We start from the raw sequence: 18,073 nt of genomic DNA, 5'->3' as shown, positions 1-18,073 counted from the left end.
GAAGTACAAGTTTATCTATCTTATCACCAACTCTAGAAAGTTGAGAGCCAAATTTTCCAAGTCTGGAAAGTTTCATGCACTATCAGGAATTTCATGGTTCTAGTAATTCTTGTTTTTTCTGTCTAATATATGTAAAATGTTCAAAAGATCCATCAATTTCTTGCTCTCAAATGATGTCTTCAATAGAATCTACCTTATGTCAAAGAAAAAAGCTAGAGGAATGGAAAACCATAAACAAGAATATATCTGTGGTTAGATCAGCAACAAACATAAAAGTCAAACAATATATAGGCAACATTTGTTACATCAAATTCATGACAAATTAGGAATTACATATTCAGATCTTGGAGATACAATTTAATTAATATATAGTGGCAATGCATGAGTACTTCTTAAACTCATCTTATTAAACATCCACAAATTTAGCGAAAAAAATCGATCTGACATTATTGATGGTGGAAGAGAATGCTAAGAAAGAAATTTGACCACAAGAGAGGAAAATCAACATTGAATTTATTCATCAAACCGACGATTTGTGGCAGACACTATTGATGGATGGAATCAAAGCATTCTATTCCTTTAATGAGATCCAAAGCAATTGTAGTGGTCGGGTTGCTCAGCAAGAAATCTTCTGATAGGAACACATGCATGCATGGATATATTCTTCTTCTTCTTCTTCCTCTATTCTCGCTTCTGTGATTGGAGAAAAGTAGAACATTGTTCCATATGATCACCTTGATATGTTCCTTCTCTCAGGAACAGATGCAGATGAGCATTTTTACTGCTTCTTTCCCTCATCACAGCTAGCATTCGACAACGACACCATCAACAGGAGAAACTATGCACTCAGACAGTGTGATCCTCGTAAATGGAGGCCGAACAAAAACCGAAGTGGACATAAGAAGGTTGAGTGCATCTTTTGGTCCACTTGGCTTCAACTTTCCTTTAACATCATGTGTGATGTTATGATCTATCAGTTGAAATGATTTCTGACATGGGGGATGATTCATTTAAGGGTAAAGATAGAAATTAATTTTCCTCAGAGCTTCAAGTTGCTTGATGACTAAAGGCTAGTTCATATAAACGTGATCGAAGACCAATCGAGTTCCCGCTGTTTGACCCAGACATCATATTCCAGGTCTCCAGGGTTGATTGGCTAGAACAATGTGGGACCCATGCGGGCTCCATATTATGAAGCGAATAAATCTGGATACGCACCGGAGAGTGCGCGGCGAGGGGCACACGGGATTTCGGGCCAGTCCGTTCGTCAAGCGGCTTACGTACCATACGAGCATAAACGACATCCCATGTGGCTCGGTTGCGGGCCCACTGCGCTACCCATTCACAATAAAGGTTGTCGTGTGGGTGACGTAGGACGAGTCGGGTAAGGTGTGTTTGTTGAGGGCACAACTCGTTTCATATCCCTCACTCGTCCCTATGAGAGAGAGAGAGAGAGAGATGATGATGGGAGAGCGGCGCTCTGCTTCCCTCCGCTGCCGCTGCCCCTTATACTCGTCTCCTCCGTCATCCTCTTCCAGGTTTCCTGTTTTTCTCATCGATGAAATGCATATATCAGGAAATAGGATCGTCTACAGTCGTTTGATTTGTGCGTTCTTTGTTGGAAATTTCCCAGAATCCAGCGATCGGCACAAGGAGGGTGACGCGCCGCTCCCGATCCGGCGCATCGCCAGGGAGGGCATCGGGTAACTACTCACGACCTCCTTCTGTCATAATATTTCCGGTATTCAGTTTGATTATGTTTAGCCGGTAATTAGTTGTTTTTCATGACTCAAAAGGTAATCCAGTAATCTAATCCTATTTGAGTGATCGAAGGAGTGGGAGCATTCAAATTTGTGGATTAGTATAGAAAATATATTTGTAATACATGTTCTCCCACTCATAGATATTGAAAAGTCCAGCTGCATTAACTGAGGTTGGCACACACGAGTACTTCCCTAGCAACAATCCTTTGACAAGATTTTGCATATTAATGTTTTTATATAATGTTTTCTGATAGATAATTACAAATATTTATATTTGGTTCCTTTTGAATTACTAAACGTGTGGCATTAATGGAGAATCCACAGCTACAAATTGTGGAAAATATGATCATGCTGTCCGGGGGACAAGTGGTTTGGGAAGAGGAGACAAGAACTAAAATGCTCATCTTTACAAATGAAAACAGCAAATGGCATCCTAGGCATCAACTCAAACGTATGGTGCTTCAAATAACTTACTCCATCATTATTTATGGAAATAAGCGAGATATAACCTACTAATTTTAGCATTTATTGCGCAAATGAAAAGCCAAGTTAAAAATCTGCCTCATCACCTGCCTTGTCAATCCATCTCCTCTCTCGCCTTTAGCTTCATTCTCAATTATCAGAGTATGAATTTCGATTCTTCTTCACATCTCCTCTTCTATCCTACATAATCCTAGCTTGTTTATAGTCCTGCTGCTAATAGTAGAATTCATATTACCATCCCTCCACCTTGTTGAGGGCTGTAGAATCTCATGATTCAATAGTTTTTTGTAATGTGAGGACTTTTGCACTTCCTATCTCTTATAGCTACACATTCTTTCTCCAAATGCAAACCCCACTAGCATAGCCCACCTCTGTTCTCCACCGATCACCCATCTTTGATCCTCCTTCATCGCACCGCCTTCACTAACCAAACTACAAGAGCATTTGATCACCTTCAATCACCACAAGTAGTCATAATTGATGTTAAAAGTGAATACCAATCACCACTACCTCTGAAAGTGGTGACCTTAGAGGCAAAATCTGCCAATCCCTTCTTCAGAGTTGGAATCATTCTATCCCTTCATTTACAGTTAACACTCTTATAGGGCTTTTGTCATCTTTATTGTAATTCTTTAACACATCAATATTAATTAAAGATAGCTAGAATAAGTCTTCATTTTCCCATCCAGTTGCATTCTATTTCTCTAAGCACCATCTTCTTTCCTCTCATCCACTTCCCTCCTATCTTACCTTCAAACAAGATGTGCTTCATAAACTGTGGCCTTCCTCTCAACCAAATCTCATTTCCTTTTTTGTGACCTTTCCTTAAGCCCCACAAACTCTCCCCTGCTTGTCGATCCTTTCCTTGAAGTTGATGCTTATAATGTTTTTCTTGGGCATCACCATTATTTATAATGTGATACCAGGTGGATGTACTATTTATGTGGCTATCATGGTTGTTAAGGATTCCATTGTTGCTTCATTTGTTTTAAAACACTCTAGTGGATTCACCCTTGCATCCCTTCTCCCTCCCACCCCCTTTCTTATTAACGCTATTCTCATGGCAAAGCCAAATAGCTTCTACAACCTAGATCAGTTCTGTCCATTGTTCCTTGTCGATGATAGAGTTGGTTGTTCCAGTTCCAATCTCTGGCTTCTAGATTTTTTGTGTGACATGACCAAACCCTCAAGGATGCTTTGAAGGTGTTCTGTTTTATGGCTATCTTCAAGGGAGGAACGCAATTGAGAAACCAAGTTGATCAAGTACTTACAAAGGACTAGTACATCGATTAGGAGTGGAAAACCAAGCTCATCTAACTTCATGTATTATGGTGGTATTCTCTAATCGAGACATAATGTTAGAGGTTGCTCATGAGAGTCCCTAAAGTTTAATGACTCGAGGATTGTGATAGTATCCTAATCTTAAGACATCGGGTTCATAAAAGAAGATAGTTCTCGAGTTTATTGAACAAATTAGTCACATTAAGATCATTCCGTCAGAATAATAATGCTTGATAATGCATACTAGTTTTTAGTTTAGTGCCTGTCGTTTGAAATTTGGTGCGTCTTCTATTCCACTCGAACAAAGAGTTGAACATGTAAATGGTTATGAGGGACAGGTTGAGAGAAACAACAATACCACCAAGATCTAAACTGTCAAGACCACTTTCATGTTGATGATGGCCATGGTGGCCATTGCAACCATGATGCTAGATGAGTGGTGGTGGTGGATTCATGGCTAGTTCTGAAGTATATGTAGAATGCTATGGAAACAATAGACAATCATATGGAGGGGACAATTTATGATGATAAAAACTTAGAGACCCTATACCCATTATTCATAAAACAAATGGTAATGCACCCTCCAACATGGGGCCTATAGTTGTCAAAAGGAGTGCATATTTTTGTGATTAACAAGATAAATAACAAAAGAAAAATCCATTATACTAAAGAAAAAGATAGAAGTAGGCCACTTCTCTCCTTAGATAAGCTCAACAAGACCAAATGGCCAACTTAGCTCCACAACCACCTTGGTCGTTAACAATCTTTCTACAAATGCAATGTTAGTTTGCAACACAATGGGGATTTGACCCTAGACTAAATATAAAGTGACTAAAAGTTACGGTGAAGTCCTTAAGGGCCTAGTGACATAGTGTGATGTCCCTAAACAATGTTCCTAGTGGTTGATTAAGTACTATAAAATACCATGCTGTTGAAGGTGTATGCTATGGGACATGCATGGAGTGCTATCATGTTGTAGAAGTAGTGAGTAAAAAAATATGTGCAATCATGGAATTTCAAAATCTTGATGAGGTGTGAAAAACTGAAAAAAAAAAAAAAAAAGGCAAGGAGGTTTCCCGAGGATAACAAGTGCAACGTCATTCATGTGTAGGGATCTAAACAAAGGTGAGCAATTATAGATTAAGATGCATAAGCAAGAACTACATCGATGAATGAAACACATTGACTTGGGTTATTAGGGAGTCTGGAATTATAACAGGATGGAGTTCTTTGATATGAAAGAGTGTTATGACATTGAATCTGAATCCTTCAACTCATGCAGGTTAGCTGAAATTGAGGATATAGGACTTAATTTGCAGCAATTTAAACTTTTAAGCATACCTTGGATGATATGTGGAGATTTTAATGTTACTAAAATTAAAAGAATAATATTACCAGAGAATTAAAATAATAAAGACAAGAAGGGCGGAGAAGGGAAAGAGATTGACAGGAGAAACAATTGCATCTTTTATTATAGTCTATGCTTTTATGACAAAGGTTTCTGTAGAAGGTGATGATTGAATCAAATTCAAATTCTTGAAAAGTATGGTTTCTAATATATTCCTATCATTCGTAGCTGAAGCGTTCAATATGACTGTACCATTGTAGAAGACTCCACATGAATTTTGGGTTTTCTTGTTAGTGGGCCAATGGCAATATCTGCAGATGAGCCCACATGAGATTTATATCTTCTTGATCTCTACTCTATTACAATATGTTTGTGTCACACGCACAAGTACTGCAATAGTTGAACTTATTCCATGGTCTAGCATTGGAATTGTTAGAGGTTAAATAGTCATTGACAATTTAAATGAACCCAGATGTTGGCTCATCTAAATGAACCCTTTATTGTGCCTTCTTTGGTACGCCATATATCACCCAGGATTCCATTTGCATTGGATTGTAGGATTTCCTGGTTTAATAGCTTGCATTTTTTTTCACTAATTGTCCTTGTCGATTTTTGATGATATAATGTCTCTGCAATCACATTGCTGATACCGAAAGAATTATCATGGTTTGACTAATCATACTCTTCTCACTGAAGAGGTCTGCCATCGTTATCTCGGAAGTAGAATGATGACGTCTTTGATCATTAGACATTACAATGGCTTTATTTCATGAAGCAAAAGGTTGCAACCGATGGTTGTGAAATAGATAGTCATTACGGTGATCCCAAACAGCTACAAGGAATTTGCAGTGAGAACTCCCAACTTATTAGATGATAGACTTTATTTCCTGAAGTCTATGGTTTTACCTTCCAAGCGATCCAAGAGATTTGAGTTCTACAATTTATCATGATTACAAACATTTATAACGTATTCTATTAGACGATAAATCACCATCATTTCTTTTAAGCTTTTGCAGCTAAACCATGCAAACCTAATAAAGGCCACACAATTTGCCTTCTTTTCCCTCCTGCAAACACATCAAAAAGCCCAGGAAAATTGATAGGCAACATAGTTTGCCTTCTTTTCTCTGCTGCAAAGCCTAAGAGAATTGACCTCCATTAGTGGGAAAGGATGTCCATGACCCCCAACACAAGACATACTTTGTAATGGCAAAGGATTACTTATTCATGAATTTTGGCATATTCGTATCTGAAATCATTCTAAATTATAGATTTGAATGTTTATTTCTCCTAACAATATCTGCCCTTTCCTGAACTCAACTTAAAGACTTGAATTGTCGCACTAATTTTAGATCTCAGCAACAGATATTTTAATTTAGGTGTATCAGTTGAAAAGAATTCCGGGGTCCCTCCCAGGAACACTGATTGCGTGGTCTTCTCTGTAGGGGCGGGCGGCTCAAAGGATCGGAGTGTCGGCTGATACTATTCTTATAGAAAGATCAAAAGATAACGTGTCCTTCTTCCTGAAGCAAACAGGGAGAAAGAAATGGGGGGCGGCAGACATGGGAGACACGAGGGGAGGTAAGAACGATTCTTTCATCTCTTTTCTTCCCTCTCTGTGTCAGGCCAAAAAGACCGGTGGGGGTGGCGAGGTGCAGCCCCGCAGGCCACCCTTTTTCGCCGACCAGACCTAACCGGGCCCCAATACCCACGCATTATATCTCATCCTTTGTCATTTGTCCGGTGGAGACCCGCGTGTCTCGATGGAGCCAGGAAACAGCAGTTTCTTTGCCGACACGGCACCGTGACTCGGGGCTCTTGAGGAGCATCTCCTTTATGTGGTGGGGAGACATGTTCCCTGTCTCGGCCCAGAAAGGGGAGCGGCAGCCTCCACTATCTCTTGTTGCGTTGGATGGCGAGGACGGGTCTTTTCATTAGCAGTAGCGCGCCTTCATCACAACCGTTCGTTCCTCTTGCGACCGGATCCCATGATCTATTTATTATATATTTAAAATCGCAAGACAAAGGTCTAATGTGCAGCGACTATGCAGTGTCCATAATATATATGGAAAGAGTAAACTATTTCGAATATTAAAAAATAATTAGAACATGATTATTTTATAAATATCTGATATATCTATATATTGATACATAGTAGGGAAAATTTTATTACCTTAATCCAATATAGCATAACATCCATTGCAAGGCAAAAGAGAAAATAGTTATGTAAATGAACCTTCTACCAGTACATTATTTGCTAGTAAAGAGTTAGTTTGATAACTCAATTGCTGGCCATCTAAGTTGCAAAGAAATAATTTATCATAACATCAAAACTCATCCCACTAAGGCACAAATGTATTGCATGTTGCCTTCTAAATTCTTCTCGACCAATATTGCGTAGTTGCTTGTCGTTGTTGTCATTATTATAAGCTCACCATGATGGTCTTGTTTCCTTTTTCTTCTAAAAGTGAATATATTATTTTCTAATAATATTACAATGTTAACCTATTACATTAGAGTAGAACAAAAAACAAAGATTAGAGGAATAGTGGGAAGACTCCATCTTGGCTTTACAAACATGAGCGTACCATCAAAATCCTGAGATATGCTAAAGCGGCAAATTTGATCCCTGTTCTATCATCACCATGAAGAACAACACATGATGATCACATGGCTTTGATTCTTGTTTCAATTTTCAAGGTTCTATTGTAATAAGTGTATCTAAAAATTATCTTGCTGAGTTTTCGGAAGTAGAAAAGAATGCAGAAATGTGACGAGTAATCACACATACACAAAGTGCCAATATCCTCCGTATCATGGGACAAAAAGATAATTCAGTGGCACATCCAGAGACTAGCAAATACTAGAATCCCATCCCCACCACCAAAGCGGAGATAGACATCATCATCTTCCCACATCAACTCCGGTCACAGATGGCTACGTCAATCACACCTCCACAAGGGAAAAACAAAACAAGGGGCTATACCCACTCTTAAACTAAGCATCGAAACCGTAGAAGGCAGAATCTCTTCTTCTCGGAGCTCCTCCAAGCTTTGCCGTCCATCTTCCTTCCCCACGACAAGAACTTCCTTCCTTGCAGCCTTTCCCATTCCAATCAGATCATAGGAAGGAAGAAAGCCACCCGCCTCTTCCGCTCTTCGTTTCATGCTCCGGCCATGGTTCAGAGAAAGATCGGGCACCTTTCCTCCCTTGAGCAACGAGGATCGAGTGCCAAGGAAGGAGGAGAGACCAAGATGAGGATGAACAAGGTGACACCGCGGGTCATGCCGAATTATATGAAGCCCACAACCAGTTCGGACGCCAGGAAGGAGCAGCGGCAGGTGACTCGTGATCCCACCGCCGCTACTGATAGGAAAAGAAGCAAGAAGAGTTCGAATCGGTTGAGCCAGGCAAGTGTTTGTCCGTCTTCTCAAGCCGGGCCGAAACCTGCAAGAGCCTTGAGAAGGAAGCTTAGTTCGAAGCTACTGAGGCTTTCGTCGAAGAGGAACTTCGCAGTTCATCCGTGTCCCCGGCCGAAGGTGAACAGGGCGACCTGCTCGTCGACTCTCAAGGATTTGAAGTTTCCGAAGGCTTTGGAGCTTCGCCCTGGAGGCACCGAAGCCGAGGGCACCTCTGTCGCGAAGGTCTGCCCTTACAAGTACTGCTCTCTGAATGGCCACTGGCATGCCGATCTGCCTCCTCTCAAGTGCTTCTTGGCGTCGCGGCGGAAGATGCTCAAAGCCCAAAAGTGCATGAAGCAGAAAGGGGTTTCTCCGTTCAGAAGACAGGGCTCGAGGAAGGACTCGAAGCAGATGGATACAGGGCAAGCAGCCGTCAAGCTTTCTTCCCTGATCGAAGAAATAGGCAGTGATTACTTCGTCGAGATCTATGTGAAGCAGGGTGACATGGAATGTTTCAAGCACGAGGAAGATGGTAAGAGAAATCTCGAGGATGTAATCTTGGAAGGCGATGTCGACCAAAGCAGTGACCTTTCGGTTGATGATTTGGAGGTCTTGATGAACTTTCTCGAGTATGAGAGTTGTGATCAGGAAGATGGAGCTGCCAAAGAGGAATTCCCAAGCTCGACTACAGAGGAATGTTGGGCAAGCGCTGGAACGGGCAAAGACAGCCAGGATCATGCAGAGGTTTCCGAGTCCTCCGAGATCGAATTGGAGGAAGATGTGGATCCATTTGCTGATGACAAGAGTTCTTTCTCCGATGATGAACTGGGTCCGATACTAGGAATGCTATTCGAGAACGAGGTTTACACTGATCAGTCCGAGGCAGAGGCGTGCCATGAAGAATGCTCGAGAGCACCGGAACCTGAATCACTGCAGGAGAATGGCAACGGTGGATCAGAGGACAGTGCCATTAATTCAGATAAAGCAGTTTCGATTGATATCAAAGAGGCCGAGACAAGTTCGCTGCTACAAGTCCATGTTCCTTGTGCCGATCAAGATGATGATATCGAAGAAGACCATCAAATCCAATCAGAACCAGAAGAAGCTGAGAGCAATGACCGCAGCACCGATGACGCTGAGCTTACTCCAATCACCATCAGTAATACTGAATTCAACAGGTCTATCGATGATGATGATGATGGTGATCCGAATGCGAGAACGAATACCACAAGGAAGAGAACAGACGAGGAGATGGAGGAGACGAGAGGGTTCAATCCACGGCCACCCAACTTTCTGCCGGAGGAGCCTGACCCAGAAGCAGAGAAGGTGGATCTCCGGCACCAGATGATGGATGAAAGAAAGAACTCCGAGGAGTGGATGATAGACTATGCACTCCAGCAGGCAGTGACAAAGCTGGCTCCGGCAAGGCGGCAGAAAGTGGCACTGCTTGTGGAAGCTTTTGAGACAGTGATTCCACTCTCCGTGTGTGATAAGCCCCTCAGACATGCCACCCAAAGCTTCTCCGGTCCAAGGACAATGCAAGCTTGTAGCTAATCTGCTAAGAGGTAAGAAGAATTACTGATACTTACTTTCTCGATCATGTTCATCCCTTCTGAAACATGGTGGTGGTCTCAAATGTGTGCTTGGAGCTGACCTCCTGATCTAAATGACAAAGAAGGGTGCTTACATAACCTTCAGCTCAGAGAGCTTCTCTAGAGCATTAGTGTATTCTAAGAATAAACTGCAGCAAGTATCTGCAGATTAAGTAGCACTGAACTGTAGATAAAGAGTGCCTTAACATAGATCACTACCATCATGACTGCTCTGGTTTGTTGTTCATAGGGAAGTTGTATTGCATGAAGAACTACTCGTGTAGAAGATTGAATGCGTAAGCTACTACTCCAGCTATTTATGAGAGTGGTTGTGAAAGATTTTATTTTGTGTGCTTGATATATGTATGTTGCTGATTCACTTATGCACATAGATTCTCTCACTGGTACTTTTGCCCCTGTGAGTGATGCAAGTAGAAAGAGGTCAAAGATGAATTCTATGTGCATTTGTTCTCCATTTGTTCAATGGCCAGACACAACCAGCTAGATCATTTGAGAAGGCTAAACCTTGTTGAAGTTATTACAACATATTAATGCTAGAGGAGAAATTTCAACCTACTTCTTGAGTGATCTCCATCACATTTTTGTTGAACAGATATACTCCTTGAAGTGAATCATCTCTATTTTTTTCTTTTTTTTTGTACTCTTGCACTCTATAATCTCTTTCATTTGTTCTTAGTAGTCACCCTAAATCTTTTTGCTTGTTTGTGTGATATGAAAGCAATGGATCCTATTATATCCATCCAAACATTTTCATCACCTTTGGACCAATAGGCTATTGGTCAGTCACTATCCTCATCAGTGTTGGACCAGTATGGTAAAGGTTAATTAGCATTATATCATACTCCCAATTGTCCCTTCTTTTTTAAGAATAAGAAAGATCTTTTTCGAGTTTAAATTTGTTCATTTGGAATCGAGGTTCTTCTATCTTCTACGTATATTAATTTTTTTTTTCTTTATATTTTCTTATATCATTCCTTAAGTTCCCATAGGTTTGTTGATCCTATAGATTCCGACTTGTTTACGAAATAAATTAGATTAATTTTTTAATAAAAAACAAAAGAGAAACTATTTGAAGTACTTGATAGAGTTAGACCCAATGAGACCATTAAAGAGATCCTCCACTCAAAATTTCATTTATTGACATTCCATGGAATTAAATCCAAACTTATAAGAATTTATTATTCTTTTGATCCAGTGAGCCCAAATTGAGCTAAAAAGATAGAAAGTATGTAATTTCTTTTTGCAAAAAATTTAATAGTTCATATAATTAACTTTTGAACTTATATTCATATGCTTTTTGGTGGCAATTGGTGGATGACAGGCACAATTGTACTTTTGTCAAACTCACTTGCTGCTAAAATGCTAGTAAATTATTTGATCCTACAATAAACTGACTGCTATTTGATCCTACAATATGACTTGATGCATTCACAATAGGGTTGGGAGGAAGAACATTGCAGTAAACTATTTTAGAATATTTATATTACTTGCATGTATTCGGGAAAGACTTCTCTTTATCCAAGTTAGTCTTCCATTCTGAGTTGCATCAAATTTTAATCTCAGTCCTACAAGTTAAACACAACTTATATATCAGTGATGATTTAGACTTATAGTATGTTGACTTCCACCCTAATGATGATTTAGGAACCTCCTCCTCTGTTTATCATAGCTTATGATCAAGTTTATGAAGATATTTCTTGAGTTCAACAAAGTTAAAGACTTGCTAAACAAGGTAAATAAGATCAAACAATTTAGACTCTCCTAATGATGATTTAGGAATCTTCTCCTCTCTTTATTATTACTTATGATCAGGTTTATGGAGACATTTCTTGAGTCCAACAAAATTAAAGACTTGTTAGACAAGGTAAATAAGATCAAGCAATTTAGACTCTCCTAATGATGATTTAGGAACCTCCTCCTCTTTTTATCATAACTTATGATCAAGTTCATGAAGAATTTCTTGAGTTCAACAAAATTAAAAACTTTTGTAGAGAAAGAAGCTAATTATTTTTCTATAGTATAAATTCCAACACAAATATTCTACTGTAGAAAAACAACTAAAACTATAGAGATTGTTTTGCAAGTGAAAGTCAAAGTAAAATAGGATAAAAAAAACTTGATTGCAGTAAGTCCATTAATTCCACACAGTAGATGATAAGTAGTCTGTCCCCTCAGCAGTGTACATTTGGTTATGTTCGAAACAGCAGAAGCTTGAGAAGGGATTGTAGTATATAAAAGGAAGACTAAAACTAATCCACACACACATACACCTTAAGAATACATGAAAGAAGAGACAGTGATGGACAGTGTCAGTATGTCTTTTGTCTGCCTACCATGAATCAACGTGATGATGTTTCTGTCATGATAGGTAGACATTTTGGTACAAAATGCAGGAGAGTTAGATGACTACTGCAGTTAATAATATTCATGTGGATTAAAATGCAGTGTAAAAAAAAGCTGGGTTCTCATGAAGTTTCCAAGGTGAGTTAGAGTCCTCAACAGAGGATTAATTATATGTAACCTTATATGTAATTATTTATTTTTAATATCTTTATTTTTTTATATTTTTAAAAATTATATTAGGATAATTATATTTATGAAAATAAAATATTTAATTTTATTTTTACTCGTATCGTTAATTCTACTGACGAAAATATCGTGAGCACAAACTAATTCTGTTTCACTTCAATTTACTATCGATAACGTCGTGAGAAGAAATAAAATTAAATATGTTACCTTCGTAAATATAAAAATTTTAATATAATTTTTAAAAATATAAAAATAAATATACTAAATATAGTTAATTACAAGAGAGTCCCCAGCAAAATCTATGGACTATGGTTTCAGATCTCTCGACCTCTAAATCAACCTTATCCAACTCACTACATCACGGATATATGTATATGAGAAAGTGTCGGTGTCGGCACAGTTCCAAAGAAAAAAGAATTATTATCGGTATGTATTGTTGATCTCTAAATGTTATTTTTTGGATCGACCTTTTTCCATCATGAGACTAAGATTAATAGGACCAAAATCACATGATAGAAAAGAGAGAAAGCATCTGATCATTCAATTGGGCAAAAAATGATTTATGTACATGAACAAGAACGGAACAGTTCACGTGAAATGAAACCAAACTACGAACAAGAGGAAGAGGAAGAAGGAAGTGTTCGAATCAATCGTAGCGCTTGCACCTCCATGCTGAGATGGAGTAGAGCGATCGATCTTGCCAGCACACCATGAAGCACCCGTTCTCGTCCTTCACCTTGTAGCCGTCGCAGCCAAAGCTGTGCAGCAGCCTCCTGGCCGGCAGCCCGTAGTAGCTCAGTGGCACCATGCCGAACCCCGCCGAGTCCATCCGCTGCGCCCACTTCTGTAGCTTCTCGTGCCGCTCCTTCCTCTCCCATCCCTCGCACGCTATGATGTTCTTGATCTCCTCCCCCAGCAGCATCTTCTCCACCCTCAGCCGCTCGATGGACTGCCTCGGCACTGTGGAGTCCAGGCAGTCGAACATGGCGGCGTAGTAGAAGAGCGCCTCCACGAACCGCTCGCTCAGCGCCGGCGCATTGTGGTTGGCCTCCTGCTCCGTCACCACCATGAGCTTGGGCGACAGACCCCACAGCGACGCCAGGAAGCTGTCCATCCTCGCCGGTGATGATGCCGACGCGAAGGGCGACGACAATGCCGACTCCACGCTCGAGCTGTGTCCGTTGGCGGCGTGATCCTTGTCCAGGAATTCGCCTAAGTTTAGCTGGCTGATCGGCGCGACTCTTTGGGCCTTTCGCGGGTCGCTGGCGCTGTCGTTGCTTGCGAGCAAGGAATGCAGTTGGAGGACCGAGCTGATGGCCAATGCCTCCCCGGTCTTGACCCGGAGGCTCTCGACGTCGAGGTTGTCCAACCTGCTCACCACGGCGTTGAATTGAAATGGGATGTCGAGCCGCTCGGCCTCCTCAGAGAGGCGCACCGCCGTGCGGTTGAGCAGCTCCCTGTGCTCGTGCACGCCGGTGATCTTCAGGTGCGGCGGGTCCTCCGGCCGCGCCCGGAGGCCTTGGAGCAGGGAGATCCACTGGGTGGCGTCGGACGCATTGAGGTCGACGATGTGGACCACCCGCTCGCCCTCCATCGCCTCCATGATCGCCTGGTTGGTGACGACGAAAGCCAGGCGGAGGAAGGGGCAGAGGTCGAGGAAGTGGCGGCGGGCGGCTGCGGCCTCCGCGAGGGGGAGGAGGACGGTGCGGGTGGAGTCGATGGCGTGGTACAGGCCCGGCCACAGGCGGAGGGCGCGGCGGGCGAGGGCCTCGGTGAAGTGAGAGGCGATGCGCTGCATGGCGTCGCCGTCGGGGGCAGCGAGCAGAGCGATCTGCTCGAGGAAGGCGTTGGCGCGGTCGAGGCTGCCGGCGGCGACGTGGTTGGCGCAGTTGAGGAGGAGGTGGATGAGGCAGAGGCCGCGCTCGTCGGACTTCAGCTCCCGCAACCACGGGGCGTATGGTGGGAGGGGAGGAGGGGAGAGCGACATCAGGGAAAAGGTCTTGAGAGGGGACGAAGTCACCGACGACGACCCCTCGTCTCGGGCAACGTTGGCCGTCAAAGGCGTCATCGCCGCCCGCTTCTCCTTCTCCAGCGAGGCCGCCGTCGACAGCACAGCACGGATAGCAAACAAAGGAGCAGCAGACGGGGCTCCCAGCCAGGAAGCAACTGCTACAAGCTAAAAGAGAGGAAGGATAGCTAGGTAGCAGCAAGACAGAGGAGAGCCCCGGAACAGGCAGACAACCTTGAGAAGAAGCAGTCGACAAGGGCGAGAGCCCAAAAAGAACAAACACAGAAGACCTCAAGGATGGTTTTAGTTCATCAGGAGCATGACGTCCCCATCAACCCCTCCTGCAACGGATCCAAAAGCTCGCCACCTGAGATGTTAGGAAGGCGTCTCCCTCTCCCTCTCTCAGTTCAAGATTTGCCGAGATATGCAACGACTCCAGCGCTCCGAGCCTCCCAAGACTGTCGACCATCCATCCTCCACGAAAGCCAAAGCAGGGCGTGATCTGGCGACCGACAAAAGCGAAGCCTTTTGTCCGCCTCGCGTCGGTGTCCTCATCGGGCAGGCTCGCCTACCCTCTCCGCTCCTTCCACCACGCTAATTGCGACTCGAGTTCGGAGGTTTGTCGGGGAGCGAGCGAATAAGTACGCAGCCTCTTTATTCCTTCGCCGCGCAAGCCGCCAAGGGCGCCTCAACAAAACAAAACACCACTCTCCTTGTGCTTTTGTCTCTTCTCCGGGGAGGAGGAAGTGTGTGGGGGACGTGCATGGAGGCCCTCCGTGGGGATGCCTCCAAACCCCCTCCCCTTTGTCTTGCAGCGAACGGCATGGCCACCCGCCCTGTCTTCATCTGGTGAGGATGAGGCCATCGGGACAAGGACGCTTGGGGGTGGCGACGAAGGTGGAGAAGAGAGTGGGTTTGGTCCTTGTCATGGCGCCATTGTTCCCACTTCTTCAACCATTCTCATATTTCTATCTTCTAACCATGAAAGAACGAAACACAAACTTACACCTTCCTTCTCATTTCTATCTCCTACCATGAAACAAAGAGAGGAAGCCATCATAAGAATCCCTTCTCTTTTTTTCCTTTTCTTTATCCTTGATGATAATATATCTCATCTTCACTATTTATCCTTTTCAAATAAATGAATATACGTGTGAAATCTATCACTTATGTAATAATCTATTTTTTAATTAATTAATTAATTATATATATATATATATATATCTTGATTTTTCACCATGTTCCTAAGTTTCTAACACACATTACCCTTTCTACTTCTTTGATCAATTAAAGGTTGTCTTTCGATTTGTTGTTTGACTCAAAGCAGTGTAATTAATCGTAGAACTTAGTTAAAGCTAAGCTTTTATCACATTCTAAATTGTTACGTCGTACTACAAAGAAATAATTAGAGTAAATTAATTATCCATGAGATGCTTCCCTTGCATTGGGCATTCACACAATCTCTTACATGAAAAAAGAAGGTTCTTTGAGTTTGTGTGTGTGTGTGTTAATTATAAAACATTTTGTTACCCTAATTTAAGTCAATTAGACTAGATTTCACAATTTCAAGGATAATTTCAAAGAAAGTCTAAAAATATATCGGATGACATTTTAAAATTTTAATTTTTTATTACATGGCAAAAATTCATTAAATTCTTAATCTTTAGTGAGTGAGTTTGGTTACATTATTACCAGACTAATATTTAAGATTTTGAACTATCAAACCTTAATAATTAGTTTGATACATCACAATACGTTTTACATATCATAATAAACAACTAAAGTTTGGAATGATTTTTTTATTTATTTTGTTGTTGCAATTTTGTTAGTCTAAATAGACTTCCATTGTAAAAATAACATAAACCATAGTCAAGCTTGGTATTATCACCAACTCCTTCCTAACTTCCACCTCTAAAGACTCTCGCATTTATTATACATGTTGTTTGGTCTTTGTTATCTGATCCCCAAACCTTCATGTTAGATGCAGTCGCATTAGGTAATTACTCCAAAGAGGATTATTGTGTGAAAGAGATGGGAGTTCGAAGCAGCCAAGCTTGAATTTAACGCAGTCGTCGGGAAGAAGACAAACCTTCATGTTAGTTGCAGTCGCATTAGGTAATTAACCCAAAGAGAATTATCGTGTGAAAGAGATGGAGCCCGAAGCAGCCAAGCTTGAATTTAACGCGGTCGTCGGGAAGAAGACAAACCTTCGAGTACTCCCTTAATGGAGGCCTGCGTGAATGCCATTTGTTTTTAGCACCCAAAAGAATCAATCCGTACGAAGACAAGCGAGAAGGCCAAACGTTGTGTTGACCTGTGGCCATTGGACGGTGGTGGAGGGAGAGGGAATAGCTTTTGTCTTGCCATCTTTGTTCGCCTCCTTGTGGCCTGTAGCGCCGGTGAAACCATGACCAAGTCGCCACAAGACAGCGGAGCACCATGATCCACGTACCTCCCAAAGCTGCTGCTGCCGCCTCTGCCCACATATCTCTGCCTCTTTTGGGTGAGGAATATCACATCAGGAGAGCTGGACATGGTAACCTCACTCGAAAGGATGATGGTAAGTGACGACGGGGGTAGAAGATGAAGGCTAGCAGTTGGCTTATCTGACTACCAGCCACGAAGAAGATGGCACCGAGTGATGAGCGCTCGTAGTTGCGCCAACAAGCAAGGAATCTTAGATAGGTTCCAAGCAGTAACTACGGACCGAGAGAGCACACGCATGCAGCTGCCATGGCTGTTAGGGTTTTGGTACTGTTCATTTATGTGGCTTCGGACATGGACTTGTGCTTTTGTTCGAGACCCTTTTTAGCACATTCCGTGGCTCATTTTGGCATCCCATGCGTGCACAGTAAATATGGAATGATGAGATTTAATGTTTTTTTTTATTTTATTTAATGTAATGCAACTCAGATTCTTCTTATCCTCAGGCAGGAAAAAAAAAGAAACTTCTATATTTAGATATCATTACAACTTTTACCACATGTACGTATTTAATTGGTTGTTCTGTTGTAAGAATTATTTGGTTTAATAACATATAAATAAAAATATTTTTTTAAAAAAATTCAAGTAAATATAAAGTAAACTACATAAAAATGAAAAATATGACAAATTTATATAATAAATGATTTTAGATTACATTAAGTGATATAAATTTGAATTAATTAATAAGAAAATATACAAATAACAAACTAAGAGCTCACCTGAAGCACGTTGCCGGGTAGATTCATCCAAGTTGGATCAGATAGACATGAAATATCAACGTATAAAATCTTTATCAACTAAGTCAGTAATATCACTTTGGAGTCTACAAATAAAAATTCAAATTGATCATTATTCAATTAGAATATTGGCTAAATCTAAACTCAACCAAATCAAATCTTACATCACACACCTCATGTAGACTCTGCTTCTTGTCAGAGACACTGATCGTCCAACTTTTATTTCCAATTAGGACTCCAAAAATAGATCTACTAAGAATGATATGACCTGACATACAAACATCAAAGAGTATTCTTAAGCCTTTCCAGTATAGGATTGAAATATTAATATCAACAAAACATTTATTCTAAAATCAATCCCAGTCTCTCTCTCTCTCTCTCTCTCTCTGATCTTCTCTTTGACTTTCTTCTCGCTTCTTTTTCTCT

At 41.4% G+C, this 18,073-nt stretch overlaps 2 protein-coding genes across 3 annotated transcripts; one reads left to right on the top strand and one right to left on the bottom strand.

Annotated features, from left to right (window-relative positions):
• Positions 1 to 1,397: 1,397 nt before the first annotated feature.
• LOC135653125 (calmodulin binding protein PICBP-like) lies at positions 1,398 to 10,205 on the top strand. 2 transcript variants are annotated; one of them, XM_065174643.1, is made up of 4 exons: positions 1,398 to 1,538; positions 1,634 to 1,703; positions 6,321 to 6,456; positions 6,625 to 10,205. In XM_065174643.1, the coding sequence occupies exon 4, from the start codon at positions 8,052 to 8,054 to the stop codon at positions 9,828 to 9,830; it is 1,779 nt and encodes a 592-aa protein (XP_065030715.1). In that variant the 5' UTR covers positions 1,398 to 1,538; positions 1,634 to 1,703; positions 6,321 to 6,456; positions 6,625 to 8,051; the 3' UTR covers positions 9,831 to 10,205. The 2 variants fall into 2 exon arrangements, with proteins under 2 accessions (XP_065030715.1, XP_065030714.1); XM_065174642.1 differs by having other exon boundaries at positions 6,321 to 10,205.
• Positions 10,206 to 12,928: 2,723 nt separating this feature from the next.
• On the bottom strand, positions 12,929 to 15,170 carry LOC103970501 (scarecrow-like protein 3). Its single transcript, XM_009384291.3, has one exon. The coding sequence runs from the start codon at positions 14,484 to 14,486 to the stop codon at positions 13,065 to 13,067; it is 1,422 nt and encodes a 473-aa protein (XP_009382566.2). The 5' UTR covers positions 14,487 to 15,170; the 3' UTR covers positions 12,929 to 13,064.
• Positions 15,171 to 18,073: the final 2,903 nt, after the last annotated feature.

The sequence above is a fragment of the Musa acuminata genome, chromosome BXJ3-11, assembly GCF_036884655.1.
Source record: "Musa acuminata AAA Group cultivar baxijiao chromosome BXJ3-11, Cavendish_Baxijiao_AAA, whole genome shotgun sequence".
Lineage (NCBI taxonomy): Eukaryota > Viridiplantae > Streptophyta > Magnoliopsida > Zingiberales > Musaceae > Musa > Musa acuminata.
This window is presented reverse-complemented; position numbering and strand designations above follow the sequence as displayed.